Here is a 23,040-nt window from a genome sequence, read left to right on the forward strand (position 1 = left end):
TTTTCAGAGAACATTTCCTTATCTAAAGTCTTTGACAGTTATTCTTTCAAGACAATATGCTTAAAAGTGCTATACGTTAAATCCGTACTAATCTGCAAGTTTCCTCTTCCAGACTATTTAGTTGCTATGCAACGTGCTGAAATCAGCCTGTAGTTTACAGAACTTCTTATCCCTAATAAAGTGACTGGTTTAAGATCTCTGGGGGGGGGTGGGGGGGTGGGGGGTGGGGGGGGGCGGGAGGGAAAGTCTCTAATATTTTGCATTACATCTATGTTTATAACTGATATTTTATAATAGGGGGTTTGCGCTGTTTTTCCTAAGCAGCACTGTTAAATTTCCCAGGGGAAGTTGCAGAAGATCCAGATGCTGGGGTAGCACAATGGGTGAATAACCACACTACAGACTCGAGATCCTGTCGGAAGTTGAGATGACTTGCAGTATTCTCTCAGGTAAGTTGATATGACTGGCCCATAGGAAACCGTCTTGTTTTCTCTTATCGACTCCTTTTAACACTGAGAAGTTACATTTAGCATTACAGGGTGATGCAAAAGCAACAGCAAAGATAAGAGCATTCGTTCTGTGCTAAATAAATCAATGTATAAATAAAGGTGAAGGAAGCCAATGCTGCTTTATTGGAAAGCTTTCTGCAAGGGAAGGAGTTTTAAGGTACTTAGAACATAATGAAGAATCCTTCAAAATGTGTTAAACGGACTAAATTTTCAAACGCGCAAGGTCAGCTAAATTCTGCAGTGGACAAAAATTTTAATACAAGCAGGTGCAAACTGTGGGTGAACGTACATTAATGAAGTGGCTGGATATGGGTCAAGCCTGACTGCCAACTGTATACAAATACAACTATTGGAAAACCTGAAACTTTTCCATCTTCCTACATGTGCAAGCAGACGAAGCACTTCTGTAAAAGGTTATCACAACTTTACAATTATGTAACAAATTATTTCAAACCCAGACAACAACTTTAATATTTAACACAAGTTCTCTGCTAACTCAGGTCTTTGGTGGTTTTCTGGGTGTATTTTTGTTTGTGTGTTTTTATTTAATCATTTCACCTCTTTCTCCATAGGGAATGCAGAATCTCATAGTCTGTGTTACAGAAATAAATACCTTGCAATTCCAGGAAACAGGTTTACTGTGGCATGTAATTAGCTACTGCTAATGAGGAAAACATATACAGTGGCATCTATTTTACTTTGGAGGAAAGAACAGTATAAATATTTACCACATCCAGTCAGTATGATGTGAAAGCAGTTTCACATCGTTTTGCTTTTCCTTAACTTTATTTACCATAGGAAATGCAAGGTTTAAAATGATTTTCACACATCCAAATAATGAATTGATTGGTGTAGCACTATGTGTTTCAAAGAACTTGGGAAATGGTTTGGACTATAAATGTCAGTTTAGTTAAATAAGTCTTCAAAACATAGGTTTTGCCCCTTATGTATAAAGTCAATTCAGGTGTTTCCCAGGCAGAAATACTTTCTTGAAACAAGTCCTTGAAAGAAAAAAAAAACACAAAAAACCCAACAAAAAAAAAAAACCAAACCCAACATTATCTTTAACCTGCCTTCTCTTTCTTATATAAGTCTGTGTAAGCAGTTATAAGACAAGCCTAAATATGAGCCGTTGGTATGGTACTGCTTAGTTGTTCAGAGGTATTAAGCACTCAGTACCTGAAACACTATTTAGGAGCACAGAAGAGAACTGAAGGTAAATGACAATCTTGCTCTTCACCTGCAATACTGCACTTCATAGAAATGTCTGAGTTGGAGAGTACCCCCACGGAAAACAAGCTGGACCGCTGTGAGGAGCAGCAGAGGTTGTCAGGCTTTGGGAGCAAGGCTGTCCCCTTCGGTCCCTCCTTCCCTCTTCCCTCCCCTGTTCTTCCCTCCCAGTCACCCTCACCAGCTCCCTGCCTGCCCCCTTCTTTCCCTATTTGAGCACCTCTGTGCCCACTGCTTCCCCATGCCACTCATCTCCCAGCCCTGCGCTGGTCTTCCCAGACCTCCACTCATCTGATGCTATCACCTGGTGGCTCTAAAATTGTGGAGAGGTCTAAGGACCCCCAGGACCACAGGCAGGTTGTTAGTCAGTGTAAATACCCACCCTGACAGCTACGCTTCAGGAACCGGCCACGTTCATGTATCCGACTGGAGCAAACGTGCTTTGCTCCTCAGAGGAAGGTGCGTAACTATAAACCGTCTCATGATAAGACCATGTAAGGAAGGAACACTTATTAGCAATTACCTAATTTGTTGTGAGGCAGATGCTATTTACTTGCTTATCTAAATTTATATTCTACTATGGAACAAAGATTAAGTACGTCTGTAGGCTAGGTGCATTTAGCTGCTGCTCACATGTTAACATTTTTTTTTTTTTTTAGGACTGTCTATCAATATATTTTGTCTCAGAATTTAAATGACAAAAAAGAAAACAGATGAAGCAGTAGATGAGATTCATACTTCTAGAACTCTGAAGCAAAACCCTTAGAAATTCATCACAAAAGTAGTACGCAAAGATATACTCAAGCCATAACAGTGAACCATTCTCACCTTGCGCATTTAAAAGAACAGCAGCTTCAAAAATACAGGATACTTGTATAAACTGATAGTGGAAGTTATTGCTAGATTTGTTTTTCTTCATCTCTTTTTCCTGTCAGACACAGACATATGTTTGCACATCATGAACAAAATCACAAATTATTTGTAATTCTTTTTTAATTTAGTAAAAGATGACTTCTTCTAGGACAGTTTAGCCAAATTATGGGAAAACAGTTAATGATGGACGAATAATTTCAAAACAAGTGGTTATGAATGCCTGAAACAAATGCAGACCTCCATTTAGCAAAGCATTTAAACTTAGGAGTACTCCACTGAATCAGGGGTTTAGGACCATAATTAAATTATTGCAAATAAGAGTGGAATCATTCAGAATTAGTAAGTACCTACTTACAAATGCAGCTATAAAATTAAGAAGCACGACTGAAAATTTGTATTAATCATCCTTTATTTTTCTCATTATATCAGAAAGCAAATTTCAACTTTTGTCAACTATAAGGATACCACGCTGCATGGTTTAAGGGACTGAACTCTGACATAGAGACAGGAGCTCAAATTCTTATCTCAGTAGATATACTGACTATTTCTATGACCTTGAGTGAGTCACATTTTCTGTGACTTTCACTGTGTATCTGTCATATGGCATTATATCATGGAGAGAGAGAAAAATATAAATATACATACACACATGCCACATAATTAATCAGCTAGATTACAAAACACTTTGAAAATCTAAGAGTAAATACATGCCATATATGATGAACTCATTTTATATTTACTACCACTTGTTATGTTACTGTTACACAATGGTAAAAGTAGATATAAATTTAACAGTTCACTGGACTACTAAAGGAGAAAGCTGTCTCCCGCTCATTGAATCCCCAGAAGTGTAGTCAGCACAGTCATTCACAGTAAGTTACCAGAATTTAAGAACTAGTTTCTTGATGTTGATTGTGCAAAATAAAAAGCAAACAATCCCTCCATACTTACTTCACATACATATGTGCAACTAATTCCACTACAGAAAGGAAGTTTAAGACACACAAACTGAAGCATGCCCTCATGCCCTTTCGAAATCTAGCAGCCTGAAGGTCCGTCCTTCTGCTGCTCTGCTAGGAGAAGCTTCCAACGTTTAGAGCTATGCAGGGAACAGAATTCCCTGAAGTCCTCATAAGACACATAGAAAATGTGAGTTTTAATGGGGTGGGAGCGTGGGCGAACTGGTACAAGTCCAGTAACATGACAGCAACTGGGAGCCAGGAGCTTGCCACGCACACCACTCGTGTCTGTGCTGGCACAGGACTATCCATCCACTGCTTTAATCTTTTATCAGAAAGAATTGCAGCTTCACAGAACAGCCTCAACAGCAATGGTAACACGAAATCTGTTCAGTTTCTAGTATCCAAGGAGCTAGAAATGACATGCCACCTGTTCTTGCCCAGACCTAGCAGACCCTCTCTGATCAGACAGACATTAAAAAAGCTTTGCACCTTTGCACTGAATGGCTCCTGCTCTGCTCGCTGTGACTGCCTTTAGACCTGAAACACACACCAAACAGCACACGGGATCCACTCTTTCCCGCATCTCAAACAATCATTTGGGAGAACAGCATAAGCTTGCTGTTCCCTTTTCATCATAAATCACATTTCCTTAGTCAGGAAAAAGATCCACAAATAAACCCGACAAAAATATTTCTGGCTGCACTAAAAGGATATATCAAATTGACAAATCAGGCAGGCAGTTTCATACAGAATTGCACAGGGTCAAGAAATATTTCAGTATTTGCACAGTCAGTTCTCAGTGCACAGGACTTCAGAATGCATTTCACAATTCATTGACACCATCCATCTAAAGTTGTCAAAGCATTTTTAATTACTCCCTAAAAGGCAGTTAACTTTTCCCTCTTTTGCTAGTTAGTGCATTCAGAGCAGAATTCACCCTATGTAACCTGGCACCTACATGCAAGCTGGTAGCCCCAGTATTCCTTCAAAATCCAGAACTATGTCTGTTCAAAGTAGATTGAAGAGTTTAAGGCATAAATCGTGCTGTCAAATGTAGACGTGATCTTTAGGAGATGTTTGCCAGACCCCCCCCAGCAGTACGGAACAGCTCTGCCAGGCTCGGCAGTGGAGCCCGCAGTGCAGACAGCCGTGCCCGGGCAGGTGAGACTCAATTTGTTCACATTTGCACAGGACACATTTTCCCCCTTGTAACACAGGTCCCTGCCTCCCCTCCACCCAGACACTGATTTTCACGTCGCACCGCAACTGCTGCACTGTCACAGGTTACGAAAGGATGGGGTGAAGGGGGATTTCATTTTGTGTGTGCCGGTGACTGGCCAGACTGCCTCCCCCATTTATCCACTTCTTCATGCTCATGCCTGCCTTCCCTTCTGTAAGCTGGTTTTGGGTGAGCAGCACTCGGGAAGCGTTCCCTTGCTAGGCATTGCTACACATCCCAGCATAATTCAGGTCCGTTTCAGGGATCGCTGCATATTAGCATAATCAAAACAAGTAGATCGTAGTACTTGAACAACCCTTTTGCTTCAGCCAAGGAAAACATGCTTTCACACCAAGGGGAGATTAGAAGATATAACCATTTTCTCTGAATTATATCTAAACGGAATTTAAAAAAAACCCAACCACATTGGTTTTGTTAACGCTAGCTGGTATTAAAATTTAACTGCCTAAATGTATACCATGCCTATTTTTTATCTCTAAATGTAGTTCCCCTGTTTTGGGCCTTATGATGGTCAGTAATAAATGTTCCTGAAAAAATTTGGAATCGACCTGTGTATGGGGGGAACGGAAGTACAAAAAAAAAAAAAAGGAAAACCCAAACCCACACAAATCACACTGTGTATTTTAAATGCCCTGTGTTATTTCCTTTTTACAGTACTATATTTTAAATGCCCTGTGTTATTTCCTTTTTACAGTACTACATATACAATAGAGAGACAATAGAGAGACAGTAGAGACTTAAATACTTCCAGAAGGCAATTTGGACCTCATATTGAGATAAATATAAATTACTTTCTGTGTAATTCTAGCTCTAGTCACTTTGAAGATGACTACTTATCTTCAACCTTTATGCCAGGAAAAAACCCCACACAACTCAATTAGCAGCCTCCAGTCAGGTACCCTGAATCTCTCTCCTTCTTTAACAGGGATTAACATTAACATCTCCCGTGTTAACAAGGACTTGATGCCCTTCAGCAAAATGTTTGTATCTTTTGTCCTTCCACTGCCCTTTCTTTTTTGTTTTGTTCAAACATGCTAGCTAGACAGGCTATTCATTTGGATTGTATAAACCACAGACATTTCATTTTTTTTTTTAGAGATTTCAGTTTGGTAAATGTCTCTGCCTATAGCAGGAATTTGGATCCAGGGACCTAAGGAATGTTCCATTACTCAACCTTATCACAAAGCAAGTATTGCTATAAGTGTTAATAATTGATATTGCCATGGAGAACTGCTAACCGAAGAATAACCAAGAACCATCTGTAAAATATTCTACTGTTCAGTTAGAACGATGAAAAACATGTTACAGAATCTATGGAATAGGGCAATAGTTTTTGCTCACCAGCAGCAAACTAGAACATTGTTTTATGTAAACATGTAAATACAGATATTCATAAACAAAATACTTGCCACTGCTTTTGTCTATTTAAAAACAAAGACACCAGACAACTTTTTAGGCTTTGAATCTTCTCTTCCATGCCTCAGAAAGCAATTTAATAAAAAGCAGTATCCCTGGTATAGTGGTTTGCGGAGAAAAAAAGAGAGAGAGATAGAGAGAGATAAACGAAAATGGATGATATTTTTGAAATTGCATTATGGTGTAATGCCTGTCTTTGGTGCTTTAAGCTCCTTTTGGTATGGTGAGAAGGAAATGATTCCTTAGAAGTACAGTAATCAAGGCAGCTATCATACTCTTAGATTACTTCAATGCTATATTAACCATAATACTTTAGCTAACTGTAGTGAAATATAATTTACCTTAAAAATCAGGTCCTTTTTCCCATAGCGAAGCTCTTTCAGCTGGGCTTGGATCTTTTTTGACTGAAAGTGAAGATAATAAAATCAGGGTGTTCTTATTTTAAATATTTACTGTCAAGATCAGAAAAAAACCCATAGCAAGTTCAGATAACAATAAAAACTAGGTCAGTTTTAAACTCAGAAAAATAACCAAAATCAATGTAAATTGCTTTTCCAGGGCATCATGTCTACACCAGGAAAAAGCATCAAGGAAATTGTAACCTGGCACACACCTAGAGCACACACCTGAGTTAGCACTATTGCGCATAGCCATTTGGCCTGCATATTTTAGACACGAGATGTTACTAATACTTTCCACGAAACATAACTGAAGGCATCACCTTTAAAGTAAACAACCTTTTTTTTTTTTTCTTAAAGGGAAAAAGATTCCACAGCATCGCACAAGTTCTTCTTTGCAATGACCAGGCACTCGCAGGTGGTATCCACATGAACCAGGTTCTCAGTTTGTGACCATGTCCTCTAAAACAGGCATAGTTACACTGATTTGTATCACCTTAGGATGATATTTTAAATATTGTTAGATATGTCCTTAAAATAATTTTAAATAATTGTCTATACATTCTTTTATTTATTTAAACAAAATATAATAAAAATGTTCTGAGATAGTTGGTTTTTCTTTCATACTGCACCCGACTATCCTACGAGCATTATTTCACCCTTTATCAAAGAATCCTGTCAAAATAATAATTTCTTTTTAATAAAATCCACAGTTTCAACTGTTAGTCAATAAGTTTTCTTGCATTAGTTAATGCCAAATGTTTAGAACTCTTTGGAATGGATTAGAAGTCTATCCCACATTTACTGTAGCAGCTTATCCATAAATGTAACATATTACAGATGGCAGTATAGCTTTCATAAATTGCAGCTTCTAGAAAGATTTGATGTTTCCAATTGGTGCAGTCAAATTCAGTGGCAGACTTGCGGGAACAATGAATGAATCACAAGATAAAATTTAAGAAGCTGCTTTAAATATTTAAGAAGTCAGACCAAATCGGTTAGTGAATTCTATAACATCTGAAACAAATAGCCAAGATCAGTTCAATTCTTTCTTCTGCAGCTATATCTGCTTTGATTTCATCTACACAGCAGAAAGTGCCAATAGCACTGTCCTCTGATCTGGACAATGCAATTCGTAGAGCCATGGAATATATTTCACAGTGACTAAAGAACAATGAGAAAATCTTGACCACCTTTAATTGTTCTGGGAGTCCTGCTTAAGAAAACACAGTCTCTCTGACATACAAGGTATCCAAAATGGCTATAAAGGAATCTAAGAGTTAGAACTGAGGCACTCATACACTAAATCACAAACCTATGATGAAAATAAGAGATCTAGAGCCAAAGGTATTCAACATCTAAGTGACCCAAAAGCACGTATATGACCTGTAATACTTTATGATAAAATTTGGTTGTTTTGTGGTTTTTCTGTGCTTCTAGGGAGAGGACTTATAAAACTGACACCTTTCAGTGCAGTCAGATGAGTAAGATCGTTGTTAGACATAGGATGACAGTGATCTCAAAACCACAGCATAGGGGAATATTCCCCTGGCACATGCCCTTTTCCGTGCCCTGGGAAGCCCAAGGTTTGCAGCACCCTGCCTTCCTCTTGCCGGGGCTCTGAATTCTTGGAGAAAACCCAGCCATGTAAGCTGTGCAGGATGACAAGCATGCTCCCATTTCCGCAACTGGACAAGGAATCACAGTGCTCACGAAACTTGTTTGTGTGCAGCCTGAGAAAGCAGGAGCTTCCTGGTAGGCAATTCTATCTATGAAGTGTATTTGATCTAATAATTGAAAGGATACCAATTTCAAACATTAGTTATGCTTAGTGAGTATAGTACTTAATTAAAGAACAGGAAACACGCTGTGTTTCTCTGACTGACACTACCTAACTGGTAGAACAAGCAAAAAGGGATGATCCTGTAGCATCTTTGCTTGTTCTAATGGCACTAACCCACTTAGAAGCCACAGATTTCTCAGGATGATTCATAGAGTCAGAGATCCTTAAGGTTTAAAATACACTCACAGTCTGCTGCCTTGAGTGTTAGTTACCTTAGGTTCGGTTTTCTGAAATTCTCTGACAGCCAGGCTTGTCACACTACAATAAATTCAATTTAATCTTAGGCTTTGCCCTTAGATTTAATGAAATTTACGTCGCAAATATTAAAGAAGACATAATGAGGGAAAAGATCTTCAAGCTAATTTCCAAACATTAAAAATGTTACACAGCTAGGAAAAACAAATTTGAAAAAGAGTGGCTAACAGAAAGCTATGTTGCTCACACTGGATTTTTTTAAGCAGGAACGGGAAGGAAATCTATTTGCATTCATATACTGTGGCATGTTTGAAAGCAACAGTGATGGTATGGAAGATAACAGATTTTGACAAGCTAGAAAAAAAAATACCCCACAGAACCCTATTATTTCCTGTCATTGAGGATTTCTCATAAACTGTGGTTGCAGATCTTCAGTTAGGCTAAATAGCTAATATGAACAGAAATCGCTGTTTTGACCTCATCCTAAGTTTTGACTTTTAAGTTAAAAGCTACAGTCTTTAATGAAGAAAACACCTTCAACCATGATTATGAAAATTTTAGTCAAGAAGAAAAGTAGTATGCTTCTATTTCACTCTGGCAAGTTGCAACAACTTTCACAGAAATGATGTATGCAAAAAACATGACTGAAGTAACGTAAAAGAGTAAATCAGATTCATATACAGTAATATCCTCTTTCATGAAAACTTAAACAGCTAAAGGAACTGCTCACATTAACAGTTACTTGTACATTTATGCATTTGCAAAAAAATAGGGCTTTTGTATTATCAACTGTTAGCTCTTCAGTAGAGGGGAGATTTCTTTCCCTCTTGTTTCATAAAGTGACTGGTTTCTCCTTGAAGTACTAAAACATTCCAGGAATCCATACCAATAAATCTTTTTTGTCTCTATAAGTTAATTTCAAAACAGGCATTTAGCTATTCCTCTTAGTCTAGGCATGGAAAACATGGAAAAGAAATCAGTTTTATTTATGTTATAGATGTACAATATATATCTATCTACAGAGCTATATATACTTTTCATAAGCATGCCCAAACTTTGTTGATCTAAAGCTCGAGTTTGCAGCTTGCTTTCTAATATGCCTAATATTCCACCACTTCTAGTGAAGTCACAGAAATGAGTTAAGATGGGAGCACTTTAGGAACACTCACCATACACACATAATATATAATCTATACCAGAACCTCAGTAAAAAGACTTTGATGCAAGCTTCTTTTGTATATGTTACATTTTGAATACATAGGAACCTCACTTACCTCTTCTGCATGAATACCACAAAGCTTGTTTCCTGACAAGAGCTTGTTTTTGAGGCTTTTGTTCTGAGAAGGGGGAAAAAAAAAAGTTTTATTCCTGAGAGTTACTGAAATATTAAGGGACCCTTTAACTATTTGATGGTATTGGTTTTATTTTATACATGGATAAAACCTTCCAGTTACCAGCAAAGACACAGATAAGAAAACAAGATAGATGCATCATGGCACAATATTCTCTCTTACAGAATTCTAAAAGGGTATGACTTGACATTAAAACTTGTTTTCACACAAACAGGACCATACATGAGGAACCTTCCAAAATACTTGAAATCTAGATTGGATATGCTGAGGTAAAAAAACAAAGAAAAAACCCTCTAATCCTTACCTGGTGTCAACAGCATAGCTCAACATCATTTTCAATAAATCATTATGACAACTGAGTAACAGGGCCAAGATCTTATTGTTCAACCTTGATGATCAAATTCATGGGGCCTTTTTGTTAAATATCAAAATTTAAAACTACAAGTAATTAAAAACTGTAGAAGGTTAGCTATCTGATAACATTGTGCCAACTCAATACGCTTTTTCATGTAGGTGTTTTAAATGTATTCCTTCTCATTTTCAGGGCAAATAATAAACCTTGATAACAAGAATTTTCAATAGTGTGCTAGTTCTTTCTACACTCCTCACTCCTACCACCCCATAACTGACAGTCAAGGGTGAAGACTTCTCTGCAGTGTGGACATCTTTCAAAACTGTTCAGAAACGCAAATATTCAAAAAACCGATCTTCAAGTGCTTGACACAACATGCTTACACTAAAGAGAAATTAAAACCACCATAACCAACTACTTCTGTGCCAATAACTGTAAAACAACATACAGAAACTCAGCCCACCACATTCCAGGAATGTCTATTTGTTCCTGAACAGCAATAGCTTTCTTGAATATTATGCACATGAACAAGCTGCATTCGAGAAAAAATGCTAATTCCATCCGGTTCCAATTCAGGTCCCATCCCACTGAAACACTGGAAGCTTGATTTCCAGGAATATAAGCTTGGAGTTTTTCTTGAAAAAGCTTTTCTTATTAAAGATGCAAATGCAAAGAAAGGAAAATTCCATATAAAACCTTATTTGCACAGTTCCAAAATAAGGAGAAGATACACCATCGTTTCACACATTTGCTGTTTCTATCTGCTGTGCACCAACACACACTGCTGCAGAGACAATAAATCTTTTCCAGCTGTTTGACACAGGTGCCCACGGTTCTGTAACGCAACAGAAAGGATCCGGGATCTTACTTTGCATGAGACAACCTAGATTCTCCCTCGCAAAATTTGATTTGCAAAGGGCCAGGTTTGTGGAGAGAGAGTTGCTCTGCTTAGTCTCACAGCCAATTAGGTTTTGTTCTTTATTTGAAAATGACATTGTAGCTCACCACAGAGCAACACCTGTGTAGAAATAGAGAATAAGACAGTTGGCTCTGCACAAAGGGAACTGGGTAGCAGTGATGAACAAGATGAACAAAGATAAGCCAAATAGAGACCAAAGAGATGAAACACACCCAACGTATCTGTTGCTCGCCAGGGCTAGGTACATCTAAAGAGCTCTGTTGTACTGTGGTCCCACAGTAGATGTGGTAGGTTTCACATAAAAGATCACCATCACCTCTTGGGGTGATGGCCAAACAGATTGGCCAAAGGCACTGCTTCATTCAGGAATTGCACTTAATTAACCCAGGAAGTCAAGTCATCACTTTGCCTTGACTAACTAGCTTCATTATCCCTTCAGTCTCATTACAGCCTGGCAGTGGTTCTTTTAGGTAACAGACCCTACCCATACTGCAGAACTGAAGTAAGAACGAGTTGTAATCCTTACATTTTTACTCATTTATCTTCCTTTTACCAAGCAGAAGCTACTATAAAAAATACTTCTAGTAATACATTAATACCTCACAATTAATTTCTACACGGGCTGTTTTGAGAAGACCCTGCAGTAACGCAGAACATGAAGGACTGGATGCCTACCACCTCGACAGGACACACATTGGATTAGATGGTCATGACAATTTCCACATTTTGTGTTAAAGTAGCCTGGCAAAAGAATATAGTGAAAAGAATTTGTTCAAAAACAAAATTTGATGAAAATATTTTAAGTTAGGAGATGGACTCCATTTTGGAGATTTAGCTAGCCTGTCTCATCATCCAGTCTATTAGCAACAAAACAAAAACCAGGGTTACCAGAATGCATGCAAAATAGCTGTGATTTAATCTGCAGTTTATTTTTTTCTAAAAATGAGAGCAAGCATTAAAGCTTACAACTATTGAGATATGGTAAGTAGGAGCTTGTCAGAGGTGGATGACAACCTCTTGCTTGCAGTTTCAGTGATGTTATGTTACTTCACAAATCACATGTCAGTGTCAAAAAAAGCTTTGCATCCTGATTAATAGTAGTAATTTTCTATAGCAGAATGTGAAGTACACCAGAAAAAACACATTAACTATGACAAAGCCTGGTTTGATCAGGATTCTAAATTAAATGTTGCAAAATGAAAAGTCTGATCAGGTACATATTCTGTAAATTTGCTAGAGAGGGGCTATTCAAAATCAGATTAATTAATCAATGACATTTTTAGGTTACAAATGCTCATTAAGTCAGGACAGAAGTTGACTTCTAAGTATTAGATAAGCATTCAAGATTATGCTGCTGCTTCTCCTATTAAATATTCTTCAAAGAACAACAACAAAGAAGATAAACTAACCAGAATTCTACATAGTTTTTACTTCAGATATTTCATTTGTTATCAAGTACTTTAATGCAAAAAGTCTTGGACATTTGAAGTTTAAAAACCCTTAAAAATTTAAGGAATGAATTAAGTATCTGTAAACAGGTCTTTAATAGCCTCTTTTAAAATTATAGTGAAAAAATATTTTAATTGGACATGGCCTTTTAGATTTAGAGAAAGGATACCATTACATTAAAAATAAGTAGGTGTTTTAATGCATGTTAACATCTTAGAAAGCTTATAGCACGAACTATTAGCTGGAATGTTTGTATGTAATCGTATTGTTAAGACAATTAAAACCTTTTAGCTCATTTGCACCAGTACTATCAGTGCATCCCTAAATTCAGCTGCAGAAAACTGCTGTCAGTGGTTGCCACACGCCCAAGAATCCTGCTGTCTCTTCCCATGCAGTTGAGTCCTACTGTCCTTCCACCTACGCTCAAGAAATGCGAGTACCGCATCTATTCTGCATCCTGCAAAAACGTGAGAAGTCTCAGTGACAACTTGTCAGATTTGTTAACATATTCTGCACAGAGCTTCCGTACTGAAAATAAAAAACTTTCTGCCTCATTCCTAAATAAATTTGTCAGTCAGTCCCTGGGCACTTTTTTTCCCCCTTTCCTCTTATGCCGACATAACACTCACATGTTTTGTTTGGGTTCTGGTATTATTTTCAATATATGAGACTAGGCTTAATCGAAGCTGAATTCATTACATGAACATTGACCATAACCCTGTATTTAGGTTGCCTAAAGATTTCCCACTGATATAAAGACACAGAAAAGAAGCTGTAGCATCATAGCTGCTTTGCCTGCGTGCCTTTGGGACCTGCACAGAAAAAAAAACGACCACCCTTGCTCGTTGGCTGGAGAGGTACATATTCTTTTCTGGTCCTGACTTTGGAAAACAATCCCTTCAGTTCTGTTGGCTCTTCTCCTGAATCAAAGGGCAGCAGCCAGCCAAAGTAATGGCAAAACATCTGAAGAGATGCACCCATGTTATTACAAAAGCAATAATCCCTACCACGACAAACTGAGCACATCACTTCTCCAGAGAAAGGGAAGAGAGGGAAATAAAATTCAGAGAGATACAACTGTGTTAGCATTCTTGGAAAACAATAACCATGACACCAGTGGTCTTTTGTTTTCATTCTGTTAAAGAGTTTTACTAACTTCTAGCTCAATAAAATTCAGGTGTCGTTCACTCTCTTATCTCTTTCTCCCTACGATATCAATGCATGATGGCTGAAAGGTGTGACACAGGCGGTTTTAGTAAACTTTTCTTCTTGAATTCTCATCTCCCTATTAGATAACTTGGACAAAGACTTAAAAAGAAAACCACGAACTATATTATTGAAAGCTCAATAGCAGCACTGCTACAGCTGCAGTTTTAGTTCCTTTTCTGCAAACTCATTTTATTAAAATCATTAATTACATAGCTAAATATTGTATTTTTCATAACATCCCTTTCCTCATTTAGCATACACAATAAACACCTCATGGGGCAAGAGTCACATTTTATAAGGCATTGTTAAATGTGACAATCTACACCTGGGTCCAGTTTAAAGCTGTTTATTATTATTGTAAATATAAAGTTATGGGGATTACCATTTTTCTGAGGTATTGTATATTTTACTAACAGAAGGGTAAAATTACGCCACTGATGTAAAATGCACAAATTTTCAACTGTCATTTCTTGAAGTTAGGTTACCTTGGCCTCTGACCACACAGATGAGTGCTTTAATACTTTTGTATTTGTGTTTCATAATTTGAAACACCAGCATTATCTCAGAACAGCGTCAGGACCTCAACCCAGGATGAACAAACTATACAATGTAGACATCATCAGTACAAAACAGTTTAGCTTGTCTGCTAGCCTTTGAAAGCACGAGGACAAAAACATGTTCAAGGAAAGAAAATAATTTTCTCTTTCAGAAAATTATTCCCAGCAATCAGCTTCAATTCAGACATTTTATCTGAGGTCTGACAGCGGTTGTTTGTTGTATACAAGACAAATTTGGCTCTGCCTCCTCTTGATGAATAGCCCAAATCAAACCATGCTGAGCCGCTGCTCATCATTGGAACATTTCTCTCTTACAGGCATCCTTTAAAAAAAATAATAAAAAAAGAACAAACAAAAACCCAACAATAAAACCCCCAAACAAACCCAAGAACAACAAAATCCCTTGGACTCTGCTCAGCAGGAGGGTCAGGGTGCATTGCCAAGATGCACCATCCACACCCTCCTGTTAAACCAGAGCAGCTCACAGCACCCTTGGGAGGGAAACCAGAAGACAGCAATAGACCAAAATCAAATATCCTGCCTTAGCTGATATCACAATGTACTGGTACCCATTTGGCTTTGGGTATTAGCTTTGTATTTCACAATGATGAAAAATGGCTCGTATAGCATGGAACAGTGCAACTGCTTTAAGCCCAGCAGGGCTGGCTCAGCCCTTCACCTGTCTGGGACAGCCGAGTGCAGGAAATTCAATTTACCTCGGTGAGCTTTACCAGCTAAACCTTAAGAACTGCATTTCTATGTTACCTTTACAGTCAGTGAAGACACTGTGACTTTTGTTAAGAAGAGTTTGCCTTGATATTCTTGAGGATGTCCAAGTCTCCCTTCCTCATGGTTTTTCTGCAGTCAGACGTGCCAGCAGGTGAAGGACCCTGCCCCATCGGTGCGGTTTAGTACTGTCGCTGCACATATCAACTGTGTACTTTCCAGATCTGCCTGGATCTAAATTCAGAAAACACCACTGTCCTCCTAGCTCTGAATTCCTGGGAATAGCCTGCTTTCACCATGGTCAGGCTTTAGCCTCCTGTGCCCAGACATGCCCTCTGCCACCTCTGCCTGTGCCGTATATAGGAGGCACAACACAGCACCCAGAAGCTGACAGCTGAATAGGTAACCCCAGCAAATGCATCATGTTGCTGCTGTTTTATGCTTAAACATGTTTGGAATTTTGATGTTCTGATTTTTTTTATATAATTATTTATTTATTTATTTATTTATTTTTATTTACGGTGCAGGTAAAGGCATGCAAGAGCAAGCTTCCCCAAACAGGCAGATTTCTTTTCCTCCTGATATCTATCCTTTCTAATACCGGAGGCTGCTATTTTTCTCCCTGAATTTGAGGTAGTCCAGCTGAGCTGAAGGAGCTGATAACATCTCACGAAAATCTTCTATTTAAGCTTTGTAGCAAGAGTTTTGGTTGGGTTCCACAGGACACAGGTCCAGCTATTCAGAGCACTGTTTCCACGAATCCCCAGGCACACAGGGGAAGCCACGACCCAGCCTTTTCATGAACTGGGCAAGACTTCTGTTGTTTAGTGGAGAAGTGCTGTGTCCATAACTTCTTTCAAACTTTCATCTGAAATAATTTGTGCTCTGGGGAGGTAGGGAAAAGGAAGGGCAGCATCAGAAATGTATCTAGGAACATAGAGCTTCCTCTTGAGAAAAAAGTCTTGTTGTTATCCCTTCATCTTTGTACATATGACAATTATGCACAGCGACAGCCTAACTTTATATGAAAATCTCCGCTTTGGCAAATAAACAATTCTTTATGTGTGAGGCACAGTATGTCCTGAAGTTGTGCCCCATATGATCCCACTGTGCACAACTGAAATGCAAGGCCACTGCCCTCTCCCTGTACTTTATCAGCTATCTAACCTTCGCCAAATGACACCATCAGTAACTTCAGTCACCTGCTTCCACATGCACCACACTGCTATTCAAGTCCTGCCTTACATGAAGTTTGTTATGTGCGGCTTCTACTGTTGCTGTGCATCACCTCTAGATCTCTCCATCAAGGAAATTTTGTTTGTTTGCACTAATGAAGCAGCATGAGACTGTCTGAAGGGACCTCTCAGCCATGGCCACAACCACAGTTTTACTGCATCGTAAAACTGTTGCTATTGCAATGGCAGCGTTATGTTAAATAAACCAGAGTAAGGAAATAGGAGAGAATAATTAAAGAAATAATAAAGATAAAAGTATACATTTTGAGTATTTGGAGGTGTTTTTTTTCAGTCTCTGTCTCCTTCTCTAAATGTAAATGTGAAAAGATAAATACACACACACATATAGATAGATTTAAAGTCATGACAAGGTAACACATCACACAATGTTGGAATGGACCCATTAGAGACAGTAAATGTTTAGTCACATTCCCACCTGATCATGCAAAGAAACTTGGAAGTATAATACAAAAAAAAAAAAAAAAAGTGTAGCATGTTAAGATTTGGCTCCATCCCAACTGCAGAACAGATGTGGGTGGCTGTGAGCCTGCCTACCACTCAAAGCAGCTCAGAGGCAGCTGGAAGTCTTTCTATAGCTAAAGAAATGCATTTTATCTGTTGATAACAGTATTGCAATGCAAATATAGAGTAACTCACCTTTCATCTAGCCTTCCTCATGTACATGTTCTTTTCTCACATTCTTCAAAACGTATTTTAATTTTTTAATGTTTCCACACAAAAAAAGTCTGAACACTGGCTCCTCCATAAAACTCATCCCTACAAAAATTAACAGCTTAAGTAGGATTTGTGTCTCTAAAGCACAAATCATTGATAGCTTGCACTGAAAATGTTTAATATTTAACAGGTTAATAGGAAGGTTTAGTTCACAGTCTAGTTGCCATCCGTATTAGTATTTGCATCACTCAATTGCCTAGATAACTAGTTGCAGACCAGACCTCAGTCATCCAGAGCTATGTAGCTCTCTTTGTGTCAGAGACTTCATGCAGAACACACGTAAGCACAGGAGTAGCCGACTAGTGTGACAGTACTGTCCCCTGCCCAGGATGATGTGTTTAATTGCTCTTCAAAGGCATTTGGACTTCAGATGTCTTCTGCCCTTGTTAGTCACTGACAAGCCATCCACATTCTGAGCCGGATTAGAGAACCATTGCTGTGTTTTATAACTTGAACATTTTTACAGAATGAATTAAGATGCTAATTTTCTGCAGCAGCCATGTATTTAAAATGTGTGATGAAATCTAAGGAATCAAGTCACTTTAGGGCTCAATCATTCATGATTATTATTAGAAATACTTGTGCTCTAGATTGAAGTTCCCAAAATAGTTAACGAGTCACCAGCTATCTGGCAGCCTCCGGGACTAGCTCTTCTGCAGGTAAAAAAAAAGAAGTGGCTGAAAAGCTCTTTAAAACTCTGATCAAAGATATTAATTTTATTAATTGTTGCTATCTTTAAACTCCTATTTGCACTACATTTAAAGATGGAGGGGAGTGTTGTTTTTCATCCCTTTGCATCCTGTATTTTGAATTGTGTCTCTCCAAGTCACGCGGGTTTTGCTCTCCAGCTCTCACCTACGGGGAGATTTATTTCCTTCCCAGTCCACACAACTGGAATCACTTGGAACCACTGCTAATGCCAAATGCCACAGTTCATTCCTGGAGGACAGTCATTTGGGAGACAGCCTTATTCCTTCTGCTTCACAGGTGGAGTCGAGAGCCTTCACTAGGACCTGTAAGCTTGTCTCTCCCTGCTATTACCTTCAAGTATCAATAAAATATTAAAAACAAAAACAACAACAACAAAAAAAAAAAAACACACACAAAAACCCCCAACAAACACTGGGAACAGATCTGCACTGTAAAAGGAAGATTATAGTACACCGATACTTCTCTAGTATCTGGGAACTTGCTTCACTCTTCCTTAAACCAATACTTTTCTTTTTACCTGGAATACCTGAAATTTGGCAACTTTTCACACTTGCACCTGAACTTTCAAGCACATATCTGAATATTAATCTTCTGTCAGAGTCTGTGAATATGTATACACAGAACAGGAAAAAAAATTAGAAAAAGAAGCACATTCATGGATTACTGTTACTGTTTACAAAGTTAGGATGCAATATCACATGTTGATACGTACGATATTTTCTATGTCTATTTGAAATAGCTCAGTGGGGAAATGTCTCAATCTCTCACTCTGAAACAGTGACTTTTTATGCTACAGCAACAAAACACTGTACTGGACTAAGGCTGAAATTCTTTTTTTCCAGGGTGTTTTTCTTTTTGATTGCAAGGCATTTATTTTCCTTATCTGTGAGTAAAGATAGCTCATGATGGACAAATGATACACAGAAATATTTATCAGATTGATTTAATTTTCAATGACACCCTTCAGGTCATTTCAACAGGACTTAGGGGAAAACAAATTTCATTTCCATTTTTTTCTGTGTCAGATATTTTACTTAAAAAGAGCAGCATAATAAACACGGAATCCCATGTTACAGAATTTGTGTCTGAAACGAAGGGTAATTGCCCATGCCACACAGATTACTTAGAGAAGAAACGTGACAATTCTTTGCTCTTTCCCCGTGGTAGAGGTGGCTGACTGCCCTGGGGATGGTTTGTGGGATCAATAAAGTTGAACACCTAGTTAGGTAGATGTTAGCCCGAAGCTCCTGCTTTTCATTTGTTCGACATTTGTGAACAGAATGGTGAAAAGAAGCTGCTGCTGCTGCAAGATGCATGTTAGGCTTTAGGAAAAAAAAAAATAAAAGAAGGAAAAAGAAAAATACTTTACTGAGAGCTCTATTAAAGGAAGGCGACAGAAATGAAAAGAGCATTCTGAATGTGACCGAGCATGTAAAAAAAATAATCTAAATATAAAATGCATTTCTGACTTTGAAAAAAACAAGTTCCTCTACCACTAGAAGAGTGAAGGGTCATACCGGTTACATTCTGTTCTGCAACTTCAGTTTTTCCACTGTACCAGCAGCAGGGGATGAAATGCAGCATTAATCAAATTTTAGATCCAGAATTGTCAACATCTGTCTTAAAACATAAATGGCACAGTTACAAAAGAAGAAGGGCAGGAGATGACTAAGGAATACATTTATGCTGCTCTCTGTGGAGTCATCTCACTCAAGTTCGCTTTAATATTAATAGACTCTGTCTCCTGAATTTTCTCAGGAGCAGCGCACTGAGTATTTGTTGTTACAAAACTTTTTGGCCAATATATTTGATCTTTAAAAGTAGTTTTACAAGTACAATCTACAGACATCTAAAAAATACATCAGCTATTTTGAAGAAGCTACTACAATATCATTCAATCAGAAATTAGATTATACACACACACACGCACAAATCAGATCAAGCAGTTTTACTGCATTGATCACATACTGATCATATTTCCACCGTGCTGTGCTCGTTCAATATACTGAGTGATAAGTACCTACATCATAGCTACTAGGCAATACCTTCTTCTTGCCTCTGTCTTGGTATGTACTACCCCCAGTTATAGGATACAAAGTGATTTCCAGAAGTTTAACAATTTTCATGTTAGGATATTTCAGTATTTTCTGAAATATTACTTTTAATTCACCAGTTCTATGCAGGCACTGTCACCAGTGCTACAAGGTTTGCAAGGTGAGACGTCTGTAAGGGTAGAGCTCGTATCAGGAGGCAAAGCAGTGCTGGCCCCATCTTTGAAACAGGTGAGGCAGAAATGAATTCACATTCTCTGAGACCTCGATAAGCAACTCACGGTAGCAATTTACCAGTCAATATACGTGTAGCAAAACCGTAAGCCACATCTGTGTACCTGCAAAACATCAGGTGCATAACCTTCAACACCATCCACTGTCCTACTATGTCAGGCAGTAACACAAGCTCTGCCCGTGTGTGAAGCTGGCAGGACATGAGATGTCTTCAGCCTTGAAATGCCCTGGCTGCATTAACAGGGAGACTGTACCATCTATGAGTGGCGTGGAATAAATCCATAAATAGCTCCCTTAAAACAAACGAAGGCACAGGACAGTTTGCATGGGCAGTTAGGGGTATTTTTTTTTTTTCTATAGGCACAGAACTCAAATCTAATCATCATTAATCTTTAATTATTTCTTATAAGACATTCAGCTAGACAAAGAGAAGTCAAGAGTAGGATCTAATTCAGAGGACCTGACTGACATTTTTTGAGCCATTACCTATTTCTTCAGGAATTATTGGCCAACTCATGATGGCAAACTTATCTTTTTGTGCCTGGATCCCTCCTCTTGGGAAGGGAGGAGGAAAAGAATACATCCTGATTTAGATTTGACTCCTTTTCCATGTTAGTCAAAGTGTTTCCCCCTATTTATGCTCAACGCATCAACATAAACTACAGACACTTCACACTGGGTTCCTAAATGTTCTTACAGAAACATTAAAAGAAGCAATGAGTACAGCTTAAACTTTTTTGGTTTCTAAGAGTAATTAACTTATATCTATAAACTAAAAAGTTTCAGAAAAAAAGTAAACACCAATAAAAAATATTTCAGGGGAAAACTAAAGACCATCATAAAAAAACCCTGAAAACAACATTTCTTAGTACTTACAAGACAGCCTAATCAATCAAAAGGACATGGGACATCCTGCCTCTAAGAACATCTGGAATAGAAGGTGCTCCCTGGGTCATCTGCTAATCAATGCCTATTTCTGACAGTAATATCTCCTTTTCTTTAATGCTGCCATTAGTATGGACTTGAGTAAATGTCTCAAAGTCAAGGCAGGATTTCAGTGAGACTTGGGGTCATGCCCTGAAATGGTATCAATTTACTATTACAAAATAAATTTTTCTCAGTCAATTTCAGAAGCATTTTATTTGATAATGCTAAATTCTTTGAAATTATTTCCACAAAACATATTTCTCTGCAGGTAAACTACCACAGCTTTTCACGTCGATGACTTGTTTCAGTATTGATGTTCAGCAAAGGACAAAGGGAATTGGTTGATCATTTACCTAAGACAATATATAATCAAATGACAGAGGCTGTACTACGTAACTGTGAAATTACACAGACCACAATTCTGAATTATTTTAAAAAGACCAAAGCCCCAGATATTTAAAGTACCAGAGCATACATGTTTTCCACTCTGAATCTCTGCCCAACAGGCTAAAACATTTGGCAGACATACCTCCAAAATTTGGCAGTGAACCCTGCCTACAAAAGAAAAGCATGTGCTTCCTTTTCCAGAAAAAAAGCATTATTAGTACTTTGCTCTATCTTCTGATATACACCGATAAGAAAGGCAGTATTCAAAACAATATTTTCCTCTCACCAGACCGTTAGTCTTTACTGTTATCTCCCGGCATCCTGCTTTTGTGCACACTGCAAATGTCATCTGTTATTGATAATGTTCTCCAAACAGCTGCGTTGATGTGCAGGCTGCAAAAAATAATTTGCCTCAAAATACTGGGGCCATTTACTGTATTTAAATGTCAAAAAAAAATGTTCTATAATTCCTGATTAATGTCACATTTTGTTCCATATTGTTTCAGCAACAAACCAAGTTTCAGACTGCTTGATACCAAAGTCTGTTTTACTAAACTAGATCATAATCCATTCAGTTCAAGGTATTATTAGCATTCTATGTCAGACCCTCAGCCATGATTCCAGCTATTTCACAATGCTGCATGTCCAATTAACACACCTAAACCATCACCTTGCCTTTCTTTGCCATACTTTCACTTTCCCAAAGCAGAGGAGAAAGGGCAGACTATAATTCATTCTCATCTAGTTTAACTGTCTTTTGATCATCTTTGGCGAGTCTTGGTAAAACAAAAAGCTTGAATTTTTAGGGATTTTTCCAAAATAAAAATAAATTGTTTCAGCCAGTCTACTAGACTAGCTTTACTTTGGTGGCATGTCAAGTGTAAATGTACACGATGCATTTTGTAAGAGGAATGTGTGTAGTTACAGAGCAAATGGTGTAATAAAGACAAATGGTGAACTGGAAGAAAGCAAGCTTGTGATATATCAATCATAAACTGCATGATTTCAACTCTGTACACACACAGAAGGAGAGGTTAGATGGGGGAAGCTTTGCCTACCTTAACTACAGACCACATGTTAGTCATCTGACAGATGTGAACACATCACAGATGTGTCACATCAAGACAAAATGTGGTTTTGAATAGAAAACACACACAGCCATGAATAATCTGAAGCTGCATCTGCAATCTTGGAATTATATGGTTATGCTGTACAGGTCAGATAAATCACATGTTGCTTCCAAACTATAATTTCAAAACCAGAAAAAAAACAACCAGGATGGAAGTGACCACTTAGTCAAGTGGACTGCTGAACTTTCCCAGATACTTTCTCTGCCAGTCATGGTCCACACATGCGCCTGCTCATGGTGACCCTGCAAAGGAGTCTAGATATGCCCCTAGGCTATTCATTCCCCCTGCCCCTTGCTTCAGCTATCCAAGCAGAACCCATTTGGAAGGCATGGCAAGACCTAGCAACAGACAGCAGAACATGCACGTCAGTGGAAACTGAAGCATTTATTGAGCATTCACC

The 23,040-nt window shown here is 38.2% G+C and overlaps 1 protein-coding gene across 2 annotated transcripts in view; it reads right to left on the reverse strand.

The window, feature by feature from the left end:
* The window catches only part of LUZP2 (leucine zipper protein 2), a 317,377-nt gene that overhangs the window by 55,049 nt on the left and 239,288 nt on the right, over positions 1-23,040 (reverse strand). For both annotated transcript variants that reach the window (XM_040609740.1, XM_040609739.1), the window contains exons 7-8: positions 9,941-10,003; positions 6,572-6,634 (exon numbers count right to left, since the gene is read on the reverse strand). In XM_040609740.1, the coding sequence (XP_040465674.1) occupies positions 6,572-6,634; positions 9,941-10,003 (126 nt within the window). The remainder of the gene's footprint in view (positions 1-6,571; positions 6,635-9,940; positions 10,004-23,040) is intronic.

Source organism: Falco naumanni, chromosome 10 (genome assembly GCF_017639655.2).
Source record: "Falco naumanni isolate bFalNau1 chromosome 10, bFalNau1.pat, whole genome shotgun sequence".
NCBI lineage: Eukaryota > Metazoa > Chordata > Aves > Falconiformes > Falconidae > Falco > Falco naumanni.